The following is a 22,667-nucleotide window of genomic DNA, read 5'->3' as shown; positions in this document are numbered from 1 at the left end:
AATCGCGTTCTCTGTTGGTAGAAAAATTAGTTTCCTAGTAGGGTAACTACCCCGGTAAAATAAAATATAATCCCCTAGAAATTAATTGGAACAATTGTTTGTATTGTATGATTAATTTAATTTCTTTCCTGGGACATTTACTTTTTGCACTCGATCGGTTACAACGAGTAGAATGTTATAAGATTGTTAAGGAAACCGTATGTGCGTTCTAATAATGTGAATATATATATACTAGTACATATCTTTAAATAGGACAACGAAGTCTATTAGAACCCAGAGTTTCTTTAAAAAATGAAATTCGCGAACACCTCGATCCTTTTCCACGTAATATAAACATTTAGTAAAGCATTTCGCCATTGATTTAACTGCTGTTTTGAAGGGTCGTTTTGGAAAAGGGTTTCCGCGAATTTTGCTCGAGTATCGAGTGGAATTCGTAGGAAAAAAAAAGGGTTAAGAAGCACTGGGTCCGGACCACTTAAAAGTGTTCTCGGTTCGAGGAAAACCAAGCACGTTAGTCGAGAGCTTTGTAATATCGATGATAAGCTATGGCCCCGTTCCTGCACGTTCGGCTGTAATGCCAGCTCCATCACCGCGAAGTCTACCCCGAAGGTACTGGATCGTTTCCACCCCTTCAACCCTAAGCCCTATAACGAGATAGATCATTTGAGCGCTTACAGTTTCAGCCAGGAGTAGACGGGTATCCTTCAACTTTGCTCTCGCGAATATACCTATCTCATCTGGCGACGGGATCGCGCGCAGCCTGGCGAAACAATTTCCGTTCGCCACGCGAGAAGTCTTCCTTTTTTTCCCACCGTTTTCAACGAAATCGACCTTGCTATAAATAATTTTACAATCCCGGATGCCCCCGTAAACGTGCATTTTTATAGCGTGCGAACGAATAGGATTTCGAATCTCGATGATCCATGTTCGGGTGGTTCGAACAAATAAAGCCTAGCTCAGTTTCACCTATTTCCATCTTCCATTTTGTATTCTTCTGTTAATTATTTTCGATGTAACTTCGTGGCTTTTCATTTTGGTTTAATTTCTCTTTTACTTTTTATTCTCGTGCAGAACTTTGTTTCGACGGGGGCTTAAAAATGTCTCGAATCGGGTGTAAGTAGTATAACAAATTTCAAAGGCAATTATTTCGGATAAAAATAGTTAGTTTGTGACTTGGCAGAATCGTCGCTGAAGGACGACTGAGTTCTGTAACCTGCAAATGACCTTGACCTCAACAATTTAAGTGAACAATTAAATTATTGTTACCTATGTTAGTCAATCACGTTTTAAATTTTAAACGAATCTGTTTTAAACCTAAGATTTTCATGTTTTAGTTATAGTTTGATGTTTTAACTTGGGAAGAGTATATTCATGTTACATCGTTTCATATATTTGAGTTTCGATAATGTGCTCGTTTTACATTGTTTCTTGCCTAATAATAATAGACTTGAGACTTTCATTTCACGTTTATTCACACAGCACACTGTCATAGTTTGATGGTTTAACTTGGGAAGACTGTATATTCATAACACATCGTTCCATACGTTTGAGTTTCGATAACCTGTCCATCATGCACTGCCTACCATCGACAAACGGTTTCTTGCTCAATAATAATGTTCTTTAGAGTCCAAGAACGATTCCAGCTCCGCCTCTAAACCGAGTGGAATCGAGTCCTCCTGTCACATGCACACACAGGAATCGCGTTTGACAAACGAGAGGATCATTAAGGATTCGCTAGAGTTCGGCGCGCATCGGTTCCCAGGGAATATTCAAGGAGTCGAGTCCTAGGAATCCTGATGAGAGACACTTCTCTTACATTCTTCATCCTAGCTTATGTTAATTCCGCGCTCGACGAAAACAATTGAGAGCTAATCCCAGACAAATGACTGACGCCCTGTGAACCCCCTCCGCCCTACAAGGGAAAATTCACCATCCCGTCGGGATAGAAAATTCAGGCATTCCGTGATTTTCGAACGCCCTGTTTCCCTCGCGCGACCCTAACCTCGCATGCATGCTTCCACCGTCTAGCATTCAGCGGCGAATTAATCGGGAATAAAATGTCGACGATCCATACTTGCGAATCGTAGGTGTAAACATTACGAGAAAGATGGAACTCGTTAAATGAGACGAAAAGATTCGATAAACACGCGTAACGGATTACAGAATACTGAAAACTATGACTGTGGCACTTAAAGATAAATAACGTTGAAATGGCTGTAAAATGGCTACGGGTTTACGAAACGACGCAATATTACGACAGTGACTGGGAATGTTATAAACGAGACCATTATGAAGATTTTTAGGAAGATGCAGAAATCAATTTTACTAGATCTGCTCGTATTACGATGGGACGTAATATTACGTCAATAACTACAAACATGTTAAAACATTTATTTAATAACAATGATTCTAAGGAAAATGCTGCTGGAACGAGTCAATATTTATAGAAGAACTAATTCACTACGTATTCAATTCAGTATTATAAAGCTAATTATAGTTAACTTGAAATACTATTAGGTGTTGAGATCACAAAGATATTATGATATCGATGTCAGTGAAATGTGAAAAAATTTACTAATTTATTAGTTATCATTTATCTTTCGCAAAAATATATGGTTTTATGACTAGACGTAATATTACGTCAGTTGTTACGAACATGTTGAACCAAAATCCTGGGTAAAAAAGGCCAAGAAAAATGCTGCTGGAGACAAGTACATGAAAAAATTCTTCACTGCGGGTATAATACTATAAACCCTAGTTGTCCAATTTTAATGAACTTGAAATAATTTTATTAGGAGGTACTAGACATTAGGAACACAAAAAGATATTGATAGAGACCTCAGTGAAATATGAAGAGATATATACCCCCGATTATAATCTACCTCTCAGAAAAATGCGAATCTAGGATAATCATCTGTCACGTCTCATGACGTAATATTACGTCAGTTGTTACGAAAATGTTATGCATATACCTGGGTAACAAAGTTCCTAGAAATGCCGCTAGAGACAAGTACATGAAAAAATTAATTAGAGAAAAAATTCTTCACCACGGATTTAATATTATAAACCCTACTTGCCCAATTTTAATTAGAATAATTTCATTAGCAGGTGCTAGACATTAGGATCACAAAAACATTGACACAGACCTCACTGACATTTGAAAATCCCTCAGAAAAACACGTAGTGTCGCGTCTAAGGTAATCATCCCCCACGACGTAATATTACGTCAGCGGCTAGAGACGCGTTAATCGAGTTCCGGCGGTGACTGGAGAACTGGGTCGCGACCAGCTAATCGGCAGTCGCGAGTTCGGAAGAGAAGGCTAGAGAAAATAGCGGCCCTAATAACGTTAATTAAAAGCTAACTGAAACCTCAATTAATATCGGCCGCCCCTGTATCCAGGGGCGCGGCACGAAGAAGGCGTCCTTTTCCACGGCGCGTCTGTTCCCGGAATCGAGACACCGAAGAAGGAAAGTAAAGAGGAGGTTGCTCGGTGGTGGTGCGGACAAATAAAACCCATTACCCACTCCAAGACGTCTTCGTTGTCTCCTCGAGTCCTCTCGCACACCAATCAACGTCGCCAACCAACCCCTGCGAAACGTCCAATTTCAACCCCCCACGGCCCCAAGAACCGTACACTTTTCCTCGAGGAACGGAGGAAAAACGAGGGTGTCTCAAGACGTCCGCGACCTACCCTTACTACGAGGCCGAATTCTTTGACGGGGACTTCCATTCCACCCCAGCGCGGGGTTTTCTTCCGCGTCGCGGTCTGTCAACCGGGGATCAACAACGTCGCAATTTCATGAATGAACCGGGGAAGAAACGAGAGGAAACGCGGGATCACTTCGGAAGTTTCTTTGGGAACGCATGACTGTTTAACGAAGTTTCTGCAACTGCTGTTCCGGTCGTTTGAGAACGTTAATTTACCGGAAGCAGCGTTCCAAAGATTACGGCCCTTTCTTCAAACAGGACTGGTGAACCGAATATTGAGTTAGACTCTAGTTTCGCGCGGGACGATACTCGAAGGACCCTGCAGTCGAGTCCTGGTGTCTCTTAATCCTTTTAACTCATAAACCGTGGAATATTCTCGATCGCGAACGGTCCGAGCACGACTCGTCTTTGACATTTTCTACCGTGTGGTACACTCACCTCTACCGCTTCTCCCGACGAACCTCAGATCGTTAAACTTGGCCACCTGATTCTTCATAAGGGCGGTCGAGTTTCTCAGCTCAGCACAGCAGTTCTCGTCGTTACCAGCACGAACAGTCACCAAAGTGCCATCGCCGACTTCGCCGAGGGCCACGACCCTGAAAGCCACCGGAAGCGTCTTGTTGGACCGCCAGTGGGCTGGCAGAACACTGCACACCAAATGGGGTGACCCTGTAACACGTTCAAACCCGTTCAAAACTCGCGTTGCCGTTTTAAAGTTGCTGAAACTCGAGCCTACTTCTCAGCACGATGCTTTGGATAGATTTAGAAAATTTTCTTTGACTTCTTAACATAGGATTGTGATGTGACTTTAAAAATGATCTAATTTACTAGAGTCGTTGAAACAGACCTACAAATTTTCTGACGAGATTCTCACCTCGCTCTATATCTAGTTTCTAACATGGCAAACTGCTCTAACCGTCTGATCAGCATTATCACCCATTATCCGTATTGTCATGCGTTCTAATTACTTCTTAGCAACGTAGGTGCGATTACTATGACCGAGTACGAATGGCAAGTGCAGAGCAATCAGAGAAAATCAACTCTAACGTCTGTTCTTTTATCTTTGATTTCAAGAACTTTATCCATGAAAAAATTCGATATTTACTATTGTGGCTCAGTAGTAGAATACCTGTGTTCTTAAATCCTCTGGTCAACCAGACATATTTTTCCTTTTTATTTATCTATATGATTATATTCATCTATATGAAAATAGTGAATGAACTTTCATTTGGAGTACGTTTTAAATTTCATTGCGGTATAAAAATCACAAAAATAATTCATGTCACTTTTTATAAGAATGGTAATTGTTTGAAATAAGCGAATTATAGCAGAACAAAAGTACAGAACTTTTTGTAAAAACAAGGAATACAAATTCGAGAAACATCTTACACCTCGAATAAATGCAGTCTTATTGCACCTGCACTTATTCTTTAGTAGGTGCTTTCATTAGAAAGCAAATTTGGTTTACATTTAAAAACTTTCATTTTCCTTGCAATCTTGCTGCATGTCTCAAAACACTGTCATAAATATTTGTGCAGGTAATTGAATAAATTTTGTCTAACTAGAGAGATCTGAACCCCGATTTACACTAACACTACGGTTTACTACATCTAAGCCACAATATTAATTACCAATTCCTTCATTCAACAGTGTTTTTAATGGCACTAAAAGGCTTTAAACCTGAATACCATGGAAAATATTGAGTGTCTGACTCTATAATTTTCGTAAAAAGGGTGTCGAAATCTATCAGTGTTCAAAGTTTGTCAAATTGGTGACCCGAAGGTATTGCTATTTCCTTGCTCTGAGGCTCTTTTAAAAAAGATGTGAAATTGGAAGGAAGAGATGTCAATTAATTATGACTTGGCCCAATAGTTATGGCCGTCTGTTCGGTGCAAATAATTCAGTTTTCGGCGAAACGGACCGCGAATCTAGGCGATGGTAAGCGTCGAAGTCGCACCTGTTCGGACCAGTTCTCCAGGATGCTCGCTGACGAAGTCCCCCAGGGTCCTCTCCGCCAGGATGTCGTTGGTCATTTTCGTGTAGGCGTCGGTCAAGGGAGAGACGCCCGACTCCGGCGAGGCGGCAGTGCCAGGAGCCGAGGCTCCTGTCAACTGCATCCTACCGCTGGATCCACCGCTCTCGGTGGCAGAGTTGGCCGTTCCACAGCTGGACTCGTTACCGGACCCCCTCACCGTGCCAGCGCCGCTTCCGGATACTGTGCTTCCGCCACCGCCGCCGTTGCAACGGCCGAATATATCCATAGGCAGTCAGAACGCCGGATGATACATCCTTCCATTCGGTTCACGGGCTGAGCTTGGACCTCCGGAGTATCGTTAGCGGAATCGACGGTGTCCTGGGTCAGACGTCTCGGTCCAGCATGGTAGCAACCGACGCTGGACGAGGGTGTCGGTTGCGCGACTGCTACCCAACTGGTCCGGCGTGCCTAAGGCCTGTCGAGCTGTCGTGCTACGGGGCAACTTTGGCGACGGTTCTTCGAGAACATCGGGTACCTTCTCGCTGGAAGTCTCCCTTTCGTCATCTGACGGGCTCGGGCGTTCCTTTCCGGATCGACGGGGGAGTAGGAAGTTTGCCACGATCGCGTAACCGTTTCTATTCTAGGCGGCCGCCTCGGGGAAGGGAACCGTACGAACCACGAACAGCGGGGGCGTCCTGAATCTACCTGCAAGCAAGAAAATTCAGGCGTGGTCAGTAGGTCTCCGTAGATGGTCGAACGCGGGAGGAAAAATTGATTCGCAGGGTCGTAGGAAAGGGTCGGTCCCAGGAGCCTCTACCGGAGGCGGCAACCCCAAGTCTCGTCGCTGATGCGACCAACCCTTTCGGCCCCTAATCCATTTAACGAAGGCTTCCAGGAGCCTTTATCTCGCGACCGGAGCCCTTTAACCGTGTCTGTCGAGGCACGGAGCAACGCGACAGCCCCGGAATGCAGGGTGATCGCGGTACGAGGGCTGCCGGAGACGGTGGACGAGGAGAAACGGGGCGGAAAGGGTGGAGGCGGAATGGGTTGACACGGACAGGAACGGCTCGCACACTTTTCACGCGGCCGGCTAGTGACGTCACCGTTCATTCAGTAATTTTTGCGCACGTCACCGGGGCTGACACACCGGATCCAGGTGGTTCCAGGAGGGGTTGGACCGGCCGCGGTGGTGGGGACGGAAAAAATAGGGGAAAAAGAACTCCCGCCGGCAGGCAACCCCCACACGCCACACGGGGATACCCAGCCCCTACGCACGTACAACCGCGTGTCAAACTGCACGTGGTACGTTGCCACGTTGCTCTGTCAATGCTGGAGAGGCCTCGGTATCGAAGGCCTCGCGGACACGCACGAGAATGCAGCGTCGCTCGTCAACGGAGGAGAAATTCGAATCGTTCGGGCACTCGATCGCTAACTATCCACACGTGATTTCGACGCGACGCGCTTGATTAGAGGGACAGTAATGAGCAATCCCGGTTGATTATCGCGGAACAGGCGTCCCGTACTCGACGGACGTTTATCGCGGATCTGTTCGATCGCTGTCATCGAGCACCGCGGTCGACTCATCCACCGAGCGAGGAGGGTTGGTGCGTCGCTCGACGATCGCGAAAGAACGTACCCAGCCAGGCAGCGACGGCTAAGATTCCCGCTTAACTTCGCATTCAAATCTCTTACCGGGCGGACGCCGTGTGTCGCACTTCCGGTGGGAATAGTCTAACGCGGCACGAGCTATCGCTACCGATATCAGTGAACTCTTCACGATCCGTTACGCGACCGTAGGACGAACCGGTCTCCGCGTAGACGGGGACTCCTCCTGGCCAGATTTCGTGATAATCGTTGGGAATAGCTTTCGACGATCGTTCCGTTCGCGAGAGTTCAACGTTTTCATCCAGTACCAGCGCGCAAAGAATCCCATTGAAGACACAATCACTGGTCAACCATGTTCACCATCGCGACCGACGGATTATACAAATGGCACTTGCATCACTGGGAACAGAACCACCACGAGATCGGTCGACGGGAGATCCACTGAGATCCACGGGACGTTGGAACTTTTCCGAAGATCCGTCATCGTCTGTCGTCCGGTTCGGGGGATCGTCTACGCGTAAACTACCGAACGAGTCCCGCCACGCGCGACGTCTCCTCCGAAGGAACAGGGCCGTGCGGAATCCTCTGGAAACACGGAGGAATCACTTTGGACACGGCAGTCCCGTGCCAGCCGTGTTTTGCTAGTCGCAGGCGTATCGTCGGGACACCCGTTGGGGGCCACTAACTATAATTTCGGCGGTTCGTGTGAGGCAACAGCCGTTGACGCACTGGTCCATGCCAACACACGCAGCATCCCTTTCCCCTTTCCCGTTCCCTCTTGGCTCCCCTCGGGCACCCCACTCCTTCGCTGTCGTGGCGTCTCTGTTCAGCGCCGGGTGTCCTCCTCTCTGTTACGCCGGCTCGCCTCTCTTTCCTCCCTCTTTCTCTCTCGGCGCCGTTGCTCTTTATCGCTTTATCTCCCACCGGACCCCCCCTGTTTCCACCTCCCCCGTTCCTCCCTCTCGCCCTGCCGCCCACACGCTTCTCTCTTTCCCCCCAGGTCGACCCTTTTGCGGTGTGGCTCGCGTGCGTCTGACGGACCGCCGCGCCGGTGGGAGGGCACCGCTTCGATCGATCTATCGAGCGCGATTCACCGGGAACCGGGGAGGACGGACTTTTTTCGCCTTCGACTTGGCGCTGTTGCCCGCGCGCCGCTCCGAAATTCGCGGGTCTACGAGTCGTAACGAGTGGTCGTTGCGTTTAATTAGCCGCCTACCCGGCCGAAAGTTAACGAGGAGACGGCACACACACGCGCACGCACACGCACACACATGCACAGGCCCCGTCATTATTGTTCGCGAGCACCGATTGTTTACACGCGTCGAGCGATCGCCAGCTGGTCTGGACGTTCCCCGACGATCGAGCGGCATTAACGAGATCGTCGACGCTTTAAGGGGCTCGTTCGACCTATCGGATCGACACGCTTCTTTTCCGTGGGAGATCGATCCCATCTCGCGCGATAGACGCGTAATCGTGGCGCGGCAAGAAGCAGAGTGATCGATAGTTCGATCTTCCGAGCAGAAGTCCGCGCATCATCGTGCGTGTTTGCCCGCCGGCAAGTCTGCGACCGGTCGGCTATCGTCAGGATATATTCGCACAGGAAATGGGTAGTTCCATTGTTTGCACGTTCGTACAAACAGTGCTGCTGCGAGGATGCGCCGGACTGGGTTCTCTCTGTTTGATTTTCGAAAGTGAAGCTCCATTGTAGCGTATAGCGGCGCGGTGTACAGCGCGGCGAGTGTGTCTGCAGGTTTCGATCGACGAAAGAATCGAGAGGACACTTGGAAGGAAGCATGGCGAGAAGATGCTCGAGGCTCGAAACGAGTTCCTACTTATGGGGATCATCATCGAGCAAACGCGGTTATGGGTTTCGAACGATGAACGATTTCGGTTTTCTGGCGGTACATTTTGGAGCAGAGTTGGATAAAGTTGGACACCTGAGCGTTTTAAATTTTTGGAAAGGATTTGAAAGTTGTACACGATGTAGTAGCTTACGAAGACGCTAGAAAGTAGCACCGATGAGGGAAAATCATTTATTTTGAGCGAGTTTATCTGTACTCATGGGAACACGAGCAAGATGAACGTGGTATAGATTTAAAAAAACAGATTTTTTTTGGTGATAAGTGATAAGTACTTGAGAAACAATTTAAAAGTTGTTACTTTCTTATGCATTTTCGTAATTTACGAAGACACTGAGAAGAAACTAACGATGGAGGGTGTCTGATCAAAGTGAGTTTATGCCCACTGAAGTTGATCCACGTTTCTAAAAAATTGATCTGATCGATCTGATAGTTGTTTGATATCTTTTAAATTTCCTGGAGACAAACAAAGTCGGAACAGACAGAATGGAACGAACTTTTAAAGGCGATTCTACTTTCGAAAATGAATTTTTGGGGGTATTTTAGATCCGTGAGAACCGAGTGGAAGCCATTTCGAAGGCTTGTTCGTATTTTCATAACCTACGAAGGCACATGGAAGGAAGCACCGATGGTGGAAGGTACATAATTCGGAGTGTGTTCAGCCATACTAGACGGCTTATGAGAAATTGATTTGGTAAACGTGGTATTAGTTGGAACACCGCTTGACATCTTTCGAGTTTCTGGGGATAAGTTTGAAAATCCATCGATGCAAATAGATTGCCTCTGCAGACATCACGATTGAACTAATTGTTGATGCTTCTACTTCGGAATTGAAGACAAAGTTTTAACCTTTGTAGGGTTCTTTAAACATACATAATTCTAATTCGTATAAAACTTTTACACTCAAAAAGTTGCAAAATGTATCATACTAAATGGGGTCCAAAATAAATTGCTAAGGTATTCTTATATTGGAAATTACGCTGAACGTGATTGTTAAATAATATTCTATTGGCAAACATAGCCATTGTATCGGTCAGATTTAGATGTCGATCGAGTTTTGTAACGTAGAAGTCAGACTTTTATTCCAATAAGAAATCAAAGTAATAGAAAATTGATTTCGATACTGTATGTTTCCAACCAACAAATTTTGTTTTTCCTACTAAGTTACGAACATTATTAACGTTAAACTCAAATACTCTACAGACACCTTCTGGACACTGAACATTCACAATTTCTAAATCCAGCTAGATTCCGCAACCCCCAGCCAACTAATTCATGCTTTGCAATTTATTTACTCATGATAAAATGTAATTGTGAAGATTGTGCTACCCTATAGTTATCACTTTGGTGACAAGACTTTTTCCAAAGATTAATTCTGAAACGTTAATGGACAAAAATTCGTAAAGGATTTTAGCGTGGTTACGAAAATAAGTACTAATTTTAATGGCGAAGATTGGTAGTCTGCCGCGTGTATACGATCGAAGACATTTTTTTAAAGTCCGCGGAACGATCGAAAACCTCGAAACCTCGAACGAACGGTTGGCGGGGAAAGCTCGCGGCCGCGTTGGACCGACGAAAACGCGACGAAAACGAGGGAAACAGAGGCGATGGCGCCGCGGTGCCCCTCCAATCTGTCGTTTATTTGAATAACAGCAACGAGGTCCGCGGAATGAATCGCGCGAGCTGCAGAAGCGCCGGTATTCAGCGGCGAGCGATTCGCCGACGAGACGGTGACAAACAGCGATACGCTGGAAACGTGGAAACTGGACGGCCGTCGTCGTATTGACAAACGACCTAACGCCCGTGTGGACCGTTGCGTTCGACGAGATTCGAATTATCTCTGCCGGCGCTTGTCAATGCAAATGCCATACCTACATTCAATTACCGCTCGTCACGCTCCGATCAGCGCGCGAATCGGGGGACCGCGGAATATTCCCGCTCGATTTCTTTCCGCCTCCTCTTTCCCTCGCCGCCATTTCTGCCGACGATAACTCGTACTGTCGTTCTCGGGGGGGGAATAACTAGCACGCGGGCAACAAAGACTCGCCACCGACGCTCCCGCCGATTGTTCCCCAAAAACCGGGACACGCGATCTTTTACTTTTTTTTCTATTTCATTCGGTCATACTTGGAGCGACCCCTTTGATGAGTGAAAATGAAGATGAACGCAACGTGGAACGAGAAAAAAGGGCTTACTGTGAATATTTAGGGGAGACGATCGCAGAACTTGGTTAATGAATAAATTATTGACGTTATGCAATGCCCGATAGATGGTCAGATGGAGTAACATTAATAATTTTGGATAAATATTAATCTCTTTCATGATTTCGAATGCTAAAAGGATAACTGGAGTTCGTTCAGAATTTTTGTCTAATCGGTCCTACCTCGGAGTACGTAGTCTCCATTAGGTTAGAAAAATAATTATTATAATCGGAGACGATTTCGACAGAGCAACTACCAATTCAAAATAATTATATTAGTAATAGTTTCATCAATGATTACATTTTTGTTTTATTATACAGAATATCCTAGTACTCATAGTGCAACTGGAAAAGTAAATCGGAAATATATAATAAATTTTGTTTACACGAGATTGCGTTTTCGAAGAAATCGATTTGAATATTCCATGGGGCATGCATGCAATAGAATATTACTTGATTATCTTAAAAAGGGGACATCGTATGAAAAAATTGAACTACATATTTCCAACTCATTTTGTTTGTACGTTTATCCCTTTCGAAACGTTATTTAAATTTCTTAATGTAGCGTGAAAAATACAAATATTTATTATTTTAATAAAGTACTTGTTATATTGGGAACTTTAAAAATATTAGAGTTTATTCGTTCCAAGTAGTTCGCCGTAAGTTCGAAGCTGTGGTCACCGGTGACCACCGTGGCAGCATTAATAGTTTCACATCTGACGAATCTAGCGCTCGATGTAAAATTTTGTTCGAATAACAGATAACCAACAAGATCCGCGTATAGTAATTTGATACAACGTATACGACGAATCGATACTAGTAAACAGAATTTTTTAAATTTATAAACGTATATAGATTACTAAATATTGTAAAAAATAAACAAATTTCTTACATTAAAAAGAAAATCAAAATGAATATAAAATGATTGCTCTTTATCTAGGAGTCTAATTTTTCTAATGAAAAAGCTATTATACTTGTGTACGGAAGATTAGTAATTTTCATTCTATTTTATTCATTTAAGGGTTGAATTAATATTTGTTCTTTTTAAAATAATTTAGTGTGTAATTTTAATGGAGAGCTTTCGAGAAAGAAATTTGAAGTGTTCGATAAAACGTTCGTGACAACTGATCAACGTTTACGGTGATCTTTCAGTCTATAAGGATCCCTAGATCAACGCAAAACACCGTGCGACGAGGGGATGAATGACAGTAATTAATGGTCTCGCTGTCGATAAATGATCGTTGTGGAGGAGCGTTCGTGTCTGCTCTTCATTATCGAGTAGCACTTTTTGACGAGCATCATGGTTTCAGTAAACTACCCTTTACTCTCGATTTTCATTATTTCAGATACCAACAAACAGAAATATATTTCGGAATCCACGGCCAATGAAAGTTTCAAACTCTCGATCCAATTACACTGTCAATACATTCCCCGTTATTAAATAAACGAATAAAAAATTATTCTCTTCGTCATCGATCGGTTCAAGTATTTTTTTATTATAGTATCATCCAAAGTTGGACAAATTTCATTCACAAATAACACAAATTTTAGATCGATTCATGTACGTTTCATTCACAAATCTGTTTGTAAATTAGAGTTTATTAACAAACTTTTCAAACCAATATTCAGATAAACAAAGTCGTGGCAGAGAACTAGTTTACTAGTGAATTTAAATAAAATTTGCCCAATTTTGTAATGCATTAAATTTTAAATATCTTCGGTAAAAAATAGTTCTAAAAAAAGGAGTTGGAATAATGAAAAAATTCAAATCGAAGTGGATAATAAAAGGTACCTACAAAACTATGTTAAGTATTAATGGTAGCATATGGCACAAAACAAATTATAATTACGATATAAGTTTAGAAGATTAGAATACCTACATTTCGAAGATGTCAATATCATTAATTAACTTGATAGAACCATAATTTTATACGATTTCTCTATTATATATTTGTTTCTTATTTCCCCCATTGAAAAATACTTTTTATTTTATTATTCGAATCCCGTTTTCTACTGTTTCAATATCGGTAAACAATTTGGTTTCTCGTAATTATTTTGTACCAAGCATTCACTAAAATGAAATGATTTGAAAGGATTTCCAAATTCGAACACTTTATTTTTAATTTTACCGCCGGTTAATCAATCGTAAGATCGATCCCGGTACTTGGATCGTCGAGATCAACATGTGGCGCCTGAGCAAATCCATTTTATATTTCCGTTTGTGCTCATTCTATGCTGCGATTATTTTTATATATCAGGACCCGTGGAAAGTACAATTGTTTATTTTTCTTTTTGTTAATATCACGTCAAAAAGTTTAATATTTATTGAAAATTGGTATTTTTGATTATCAAATATTAAATATTAACATTTATTTTTGCTTTGATACAATATGATGCTCGTTATTAAAAGTAATCAAGTTTTATGTTTATGAAGATGAAAATTCTTTTTTCCTTGCTTTATAAATGCAAAGTCCTTTAGAGAATAGTGGAACCGATTTGAAAGAAATAAAGAAAAATTTTAATTAAAATATTTTGCACATGCCAATCGAAAAGGTCCTCAATTAATTCGAAATTACTGTAGTAATTATACGATAGATAATTTTAATTTATGGTGGAAGATTTTTCTATGCTCCCCAAACAAATTATTCTAATTACCAAGGTCCCAATAATTTTATTAGGCAAAACATATTTCCATTTGATGTATAAAATTATTTTTTGTTTACTGCATAATTTTATTACAACGTAATATTTTCATAAATGTTGAATAACTACATAGAAAATACTCAGTCGTATCTAGAAAAAATATCCACAAATTATGTCACCAATTGAAGGTTGAGAAGCATCTAATTTGTTTTAAATTAAACCAGACAAACTTTAAAAGTTCCTGGTAACTATTTAAACAATTATTTAATGCGAGGGAGACGAAATTTCACTAACTAAAATGACATAGATCGAAAGAATATATTGCTTTATTAGATTCTGTAAAAAAGAAAAGAAAATCTTTCCGCCAAGTCTGATATTGTACCGTGTCTAAAGGATCGTGGGTGTTGATAAAAATGTTATTATTAATTTTAGTTGTAGCGCGTGCCAAGATCGTGATTTTTCGCTGTATATCGAATCGTTCGAGCGGCGTGCGCGATAAAGCGTCTGATGGAAACGTAATCCGGAGCACGTGTCATCGAAGGAAGGCGAACGCGATCACGCAACGCGGCGCGATTCATCGAAAAACCGCGCAAATCGATACCCGCGAAAACGTTCGTTTAAAGAACGAGCGGAAAGCGAGCGGCGGGATCGCGTCAGAGGCGGAAAAAACGCGCGGTTTCGTGAACGTCGCCGCGTCCGACCACGAACGGTCCCATTCCCCTTAATTCCTCGATTCCAAACGGGGGAAGATTATGAATTACTTCGTCCTCGAATATTCTCCTTTCAAAATTCACTTCGTCGCAACCTAAACATGTTTGCAATATAGTCTTCGTTATTTACGATTTCGAGATTTTAAATCAAATATTTAGAATGTCAGAATTCTAGTCATTTCGTGCTTCCAACTCGAAGATTTTCAACCCCCAATTTTACTTTCTTGTGTCACACATAAGATTGGTTATTTATTAGGTTTGAATACGAAATTAGGTTCGAGTCAATCAAGTTGAAATTATGAGTGAGATCTGAAAGCAAATGTTAGAATCGTTCGAATTTGCAATATGGAAAGACTGACATAAATGTTCGAACGATGTGTGTTTGGTAGTATTGTGTACAAATGATTTCTATAAAAGGATTCATAAATCTAAAATAGGTAGAAGTTTTGTAATCGAAAGGAGAACCAAAATTCAAGATTTAATAAGCATGGAACGTTTAATGACACAAATAAATCCAAAATGGTGAATATTATAGACCAGTTGTTAACGCAGTAATTGCACAATACGAAAATAGAAAAGTACTTGCAAAGGAAGTTTAAGAAAGATATTACCAAAAAATTATGAAACTTTGTATTTCTCGTTCGTGCCACAATTTATAATACTTTTAGGGGGTGAAATGAACCCTTATATAAAATGTAGAATTATCTTTTTCATCGAATATCTCGAGAATATTGAAGAAAAGTTTTAACAAAGGTTGCATGCTTTCAGTCACCCCTTAAAGATCTTTTCTGATTTTTAAATTAGCAGTTCCTATTATTGGAATAGTTTCATAATACCTAACTACATGATCATCTGTATGAACACCAGATTGTAATATAAAATTCGTTAAAATGAATGGATCATGTAAACAGACGTAAACTGCTTAAAGTGGTATCTTGCCAGACTGTTTTTCTTTGATAATGTTTTATTAAAACAATATGGAATCACAGGATGTTGAAAACGTTTCCCAACTTTCCTATTGAGGAATAAAAATGATCAGTTTCTTTAATATATCGACTGTCAGGCCAAATCCATGAGATTTTCTGTGAACTCCATATTCTGTTCCTAAACAGTTAGGAGCTTAATCTGATGTTTGTGGTAGTACTTATTTTTATAACCTAAAATTTGTACGTTCTATCCAAATTTAGTTTTTTTAACATTTTGCCTTGGAAATTAATATTTCGATCTAATTGGTGCAAAATCCTATCACTCACTTATGGGTGACGTAGCATTCAACGTGTTGAGGATAGATTTCATCCCCTAAAAGTAAATCATGGCACAAAGGAAAAGTAGGCATGTGTTAGAGATGGCCTACTGTAAATGTACACAAAGATTTCTCATTTTTATAAATCTCAAACTTCTCAAACTTGATATTAATGATTGGAAGGTGCGAGAGATGATAAATACCATCAGGGACAGTCGCTAGAGCACTATAGTTCAATCTAAAGCGACGAAAGTGTGCATCACATAATAAACAATCCATCTAAATCAATCCCAAAAAGAGTTTCTAAATTTCAGAGACGTTTCCTAAGAAGTTCTGACACAGATGATTCCCGTCTTGATCTGTTCGTTGTTTCTACATAGCCAATAAACAAACAACTCTTCTGCCCAGACCAAGTACAAACACCCCCCCTGTTTCATCCCATAAATTCTATTCCATTGGACTAAAAACTTCGAATCACGACGAAAGACACTTATTCGAAAACAAGTTCAACAAACTGTCGCAAGTGCGAAGATCGACCAGGGACCGATCACCGTGACACCAAGTTCAACGACCATCTCCTCCGACACGCTCGAACCGAAAATAATCAACTTTCATCTTTATCCCCGTTCGATTTCTCCATGTTTCAACAACACCAGAACAACAACAACAGCAGCACGTGTCGCGGGGGGGCCGGCCGCGAGCGCGGACGTTTAACGACCGATCGGAAAAAGGAAAAAGTTACCGTACCATGCGTGGATAGCGGCGGGGCGCGCGCGTGTTTCGAAACCGGCTCGTCGGTACGCTCGATTGGACAACAATACACGAAGAACGGTACCGGGGCACGAGCAGAGACAGCGACAACAGCACAGCACGACCAGCAACCGTGCCGCGTGAACACTACGCCGCCACCCTCCCCACCCACCCCTCCCACAAATCCTCCCGCGCGCCGCAAACCCCCCCACAGCCATCGTTACGTACGGGGACGCTCGTCTCTCTTTCGCGGAGGGTAGTTTCGCTCCAACGACCGCGACCGCCCCGCTGGAACTGGAACTCTCTCCCCTCCGGTGGTCCTCGGACGCCCCCCTCCCGCGGCGAGCCGCCCCTACCACGTGCCGCGGCCGCCCCTACGACGTCGGCGACGGGGGTCGTGAGCGGCGCGAGTAGGGGCGGCTCGTCGACGGAACATGTGTAACACGCAGCCTTGATTACGCGCGGGCTTGTAAAAATTATTATTATGGCCGTGAGCGCGCGCCGCCGCGGGCCAACCTCGCGAATTTTTACCCTTTAACCAGAGGCCGCGCTCTTTTTTCGGACGCCCGCGCCGCGACGTCACGCTCGCGGGGCCGACCCGCGCTTCGAACGTGACCTTTGCAACCCCCAATGATTGTTTCGACCGGATCGAACTGCTCTAACGATCCCTGCTCCGACTATTGCGATCGAGAAGATATTTCTTTTTCGCCTGTTGACGAGACATTTCTTTTTCTCGACTTCTCGAATACGAGTTTCGAATTATGACTAGACTGTGGATCTTTATGCAAATTATTTTTATCAACCCCTTGACGTACAACGACGAGCCTGACTTGTTACAAGTTCTTGATGACATGTTTCGCAATCATGAGGCTACTTACTCGTCTTCGAGTGTTATCTGTTCTTTCTTGTGGCCATTTCTTGTACAAACAAATTTAAACAAAATTAAGTGATACACGTTTGAAAAATTATTCGAAATCAAATTGTATTTCAAGGGGTTAAATGGAAGGGTTAAATGGAATTTTCACTTGGGATTCGTCCGTTCTGGTTGAGTCTGTAAATTAACGCGTTGACTACTATGCTAGTTTTGACTGTCTAAGGACATCCTCCATGTTAGGATAGATACACGAAGAAATGTATAATGCAATAGATATAAGTGTTTCTTTTGAATCAGTTGAATGGGAGCTTTGTAGAGGGCTGTCTCAACCCCCAAATATAATAATTCGTATCTTACTTTAATACTAAATATACCAACACCAATACTGTATTTATTTGTACCAAAGAAATTAAAACGATAGATACACGAAGACATGTAAATGCAATGAAAATAAGTGTTTATTCTCTTATAGAAAATTATCATAAATTTTCAAAAATTTATTGCAGTAAATTTTTTACAAGTTTGATTGAAAATTACGAATTTTAACTGCTTTTGTAGTTCCAGTGTTAAGTATATCTTATATTTCTGCACGTTAAGTGGATTCTGTAGTTTTTCGAGAATTAAAATTTCCCATAAATGCATAAACATCCACAGTCTATTACAGTATAGATCTGGGAAGCCCTCTGTTGTATGATTCCTTGGATGCATTGTAGGTTTATGAATATGGCCCTTTTCTTCTTGATGAGTATTGTAGGTTTTGAGCTCAATTAAAGCTGGCTGTTTTAAGAAGTTTTGTGTATGGTTACTAGACTGTGGATCTTTACTCAAATTCATATTTTTAGTAATAGAATCAATGAAATGGGAGCTTTATACAAGTTTCAACCCCTAAATATAATAATTTGTATCTTACTTTAAGTATTCTTTGTTTTTAAATTTTTATTTTGATGAGTGGATTCTCGAGTATTTGTCTAGCAAATATGCTTGCACCAAGCAATAGCATTTACTATTCTCAGTTTTATACCACCAAGTATCTTGTTTTGACCAACTATCCCTACAATTTATTTGTTCATAAAAGAACGCGTATTTCGTTATATTGTTGAGAACTTAAGGATGATACCATTCGATTTGAGATTCATTGTGCACTGTGAATGGGTTTGTGAGAAATTTGAATCGTCCAAGTTCGTCGACAGGCCATTTTTATTTCTCGCAGAGGCAGAAATTATTGGTTCGATGCTCTTTTTTTTCGAAAGAACCGATAAACGGAAATCGGTGCCGATCAACCGAATACCGCGCATCACGGAGACACGCAGAACAGTAACCGCGATAATTCCTGCGCACTCGACGAAAAGAAAAACATACCAGAATGCCGTTCCGTGCCAGTAGCTCGATGCGGCTGGCATTTGTCTGCTTCAGCAGCTCATCAGTCGATCCATTATCCGGGATAAATAAATAACGCGTGGGCCGGACGATCGATCGAACAACTGAAATATTTTAAGAATGCCCCTTTGAGTTCGCGACCCTTTACAAACGCCTCGATTATCCGCCATGACAAACATTACTACCGATCGAAACGTTCGTTTGCCAATTATACAGTGACAAGAACGATTCGTAAGAATTATCGAACTGTTCTCCTAATTGAAATGCAGAAAATAAAATGGATAAAAACATTTGATTATTCCTCTAATTCTCAGAGAAGAAACAATATAACAAAATTAAAATTGATGTTACTGTTAAGAAATGTGATGAATATTTCGACGACAGAAATATGTATATTTTGGTAAGTTTTCTAAAATGTTATACTTGAAGATATTGAAGAATATTCAGGCAAATTTGTCAACGATTTTACAATTTCCCTCAGACTTAAACGAAACGTAATAATTATTGTAAGACTTTTCAACTTCTATGTATTTTCTCGTTATCTCTGCAAACTTTCGTTACAGAGTATTTAACAATAATAAATTTGTACGAATCGAGAAGTGTGAATAACTTTCGCAAATTTCTACCTACGAACTAAAAAGCTCGACGCTTATAGCACGAGTGAAATCGAACCGAACAACTCGAGACAGCTTTTCGGATTGATTGACGTTTATAGACCAACGTTAGACACACGGGGATGATTGGAGTACGATTATGAGAAACTATAATGCGAATACCATTGTTAAACTTAATCGAGCAAATAAATAGAAATTAATTTTTTAGGAGAATATTGTTTGTTTGGCTTGTGCAAAGGTTGAAAGTTGCTGACTGACTACATTAGCTGTACTGTGCAGAATTTGAAAGATGATTAGAGTTCCACGTGTTCCACTCCCACCTTTAACGTTCTCCATATTCTTTTCACAGGTTATAAATTTTCACACGAATTGTTATCTTTAGCTAAGTTAATCACATCTACATCTTACGAGAAGGGAAAATCATCTGCCAGTTCCACCCACTCAACCCCCTCTCAGGAAATCCTAATTTTCTTTCAATTGCTTTCTTTATCACGTGGAATGAAATTGTACACGCGATCGACTCAGATAATAATCGTTATCGAGGGATCACTGTACATACCTAGATACGTCGTCTGATAAGGGTTCTGAAGAAAAGAAACATCGAACTAGTTGAGAATCCAAAGATGATTTTGGTGAAATATTTATGAAGAGTCGACAACATACGATGTCTCCACAATACACGACAATGTCTCTATCAACCCCCAGATGCTTCACCCAAATTTTCGAGGCATTTCTCATACAAAGTGGACGCTCGAAGATTTTTCATAGTCCCGTAGGAGGATGAAAGGGGTTTCTCAGGGTACATCCCCAATGATCGTTCTACGGGGCCAGTTTGCGACCGAGGAGTACAAGCGGCTTCCTAGGTTTCTGGTCGTAGTGGGACTAACCGCAGAATCGGAGGCAAGATGGCAAAAGTAAGTCGAGAGTCGAGGGGCGGCGCTGTGGCCTGGCCAGCCCACCCGCGCATCCTCGTTCTTCTCTCTTCGACTCGAGCTAAGATCACCGAAGAACCTGCGCCCGAGAAAACACGGGAGTCCATTCTTTTACCTACGATTGGCTGTTCCACCCACCTTCGCCTGGAAATCTTTTTTTACCGCGGAACATTCGCCCCTTTGCGTCCTGAACTGCTCACTGACAGGTGTTTGATACTCCAACTTGATTTCTTTTTTTTTTATTACATATTTCTGTTTTCAGGGTGGTTCGTAAACACATGTTCACCATGTCCATGTCCACGTCCTATATTACTATGTTACACTAATGGTCGCAAGTCACCATTGACGCGACAACAGTACTTGGTCGCTGAGCTAGCGACTGTTAACCCCTTGACGTACGATTTAATGTAATTTTTGAAACGTATACTATTTGGTTTAAATTTGTTCGTACAAGGAATGGTCACGAAAAAGAATAGATTTGATGTACGACTACCTTGTGAATGTAAAAATGTGTTGATTTTAATATATAAGACCAGTGTGTAGCCTCATGGTTGTGAAACTTGGTATCAAGAATTGTAACATGTCAGACTCGTCATTGTACAGCAAGGGGTTAAGAATTAATATTATATCGGACACGAATTCATTAACAATACCAATACACTTTCTGAGTATATAAAACAGAATTGTGTACTGAACATTTTGGAGGCTGTCGAATGCAAATTAGATCTTCGTAACTAGCATAATGGCGTCGTTGGAGAGCTCAATTGTCAATCAATGTATTTTGTTTCTGTTACAACGAATAAGAGTGGTGGGAATAAAAATACTTGGAATCCAGGAAGGGTGAAAAGAAGTGGAGAAACGAGGTTTTTACGTTACGGAAGAGAGTCTTGGGGGCGTCGAGCGACAAAGGGTCGTTGGCTTTCGGACGGTAAACGTTGAGGAAATCCAAAAATCCTCCGGAACAACCCGTAAAAGGCCAGAATAAACATTTCCTGAACGGTTAGTAGCGATGTGTGGCGGGAGGGAGGGCGCACAGGGCGAGGATGAGAGGGTGCTGCGGTTTCGAAGGGCGGAGGTTGGTTCCAGACGCCAGGGTGGCGCGAGAGAAACGAACGTGGCTGAGGCGACCACGTGTCGGAGGAAGACGGATCCTCGACACAACTAAAAGTAGGAACTGAAGCTAGCGAGAATGGCGGCTGCTTCAAAGAAGAAAGTGAATCGTTAAAGACGGCTCTGCGTTTTTAAAACACGGAACTATAGGGTTGCACGAAGCTCGAGTCTTTCGAGCATCATAACTCGGTCTCAAAGAATCTTTAATGTTAAAATTGTATAAAGTGCGACGAAATTAGTGGTATAACGTTCGTTAAAAAATAAATAAACAATTTGGTACGAAACCATTTCGTTCGAAGCCTTGTTTTCGAGAAAATCGAATTTGAAGATTCGTTTGGATCGCGTAAGCTAGATTGAAACCTGCTTGCAAACATTGATTACAATTTCTTAACAAATTAACAGATTTAATTCACATTATTTTCTTAGTGGCCAAGATATTTGGATATTAAGTATCACTTCGATTAGAACTTTTAAAGAAACTTTGAAAAATAACTACGATTTTCGTGACTTAATCCTCTTACAACACGGTATTCATTACATGGTTTCCATATAACACTATTTAATAAATTTGGTCTTCATATATCACAAATTATATTTGTTCATATGGTTTTTGTCGAAATAGACAGAAAATTTTGTCATGTATTTTCTAATTTTTATTAAAATGTTAAATTTCGATTTATTTTAATTCTAATTGACGGAACGCATTAACCGTGTTATAGCAGGGTTAACTGTAATTTGATCCTTAATTGAGTAATTTTCTAAGAGATAGAACAGAGCGAAAATAATGCCAAATATTTCAAAAATAGAAAGTTTCTTGTTGAATAAATGATAAATATATTTTTGAATGGCACTGAATTAATTTCTATGCCTACTATAAAGTAAATTGTAATAGTATGACTCTAAAAAGATACCAAAGTACTTTTCCAATGTTAAATATTGAATTCATTAAATTCACAAATAACTTAAAGTTTTGTTTAGAAAAATATTACCCCTTCATCATGCTCGATAGACAATAATTTTATTTACAAAATCAAAAAGGTATGGACGTCTTTTATTCTCACTTATC

The 22,667-nt window shown here is 41.6% G+C and overlaps 1 protein-coding gene across 1 annotated transcript in view; it reads right to left on the bottom strand.

Moving 5' to 3' along the window:
• The window catches only part of LOC122400436 (runt-related transcription factor 1-like), a 28,959-nt gene extending 22,989 nt beyond the window's left edge, over positions 1-5,970 (bottom strand). The window contains exons 1-2 of the mRNA XM_043401911.1: positions 5,667-5,970; positions 4,148-4,378 (exon numbers count right to left, since the gene is read on the bottom strand). Coding sequence (XP_043257846.1) covers positions 4,148-4,378; positions 5,667-5,970 — 535 coding nt within the window. The remainder of the gene's footprint in view (positions 1-4,147; positions 4,379-5,666) is intronic.
• Between the last annotated feature and the right edge of the window lie 16,697 nt (positions 5,971-22,667).

This window comes from Colletes gigas, unplaced genomic scaffold (assembly GCF_013123115.1).
Source record: "Colletes gigas isolate AHSC1104 unplaced genomic scaffold, ASM1312311v1 Colletes_gigas_Sc00002, whole genome shotgun sequence".
In the NCBI taxonomy this organism is placed as follows: domain Eukaryota; kingdom Metazoa; phylum Arthropoda; class Insecta; order Hymenoptera; family Colletidae; genus Colletes; species Colletes gigas.
The sequence above is the reverse complement of the archived record's forward strand: the minus strand, read 5'-3'. Positions and strand labels throughout refer to the sequence as shown.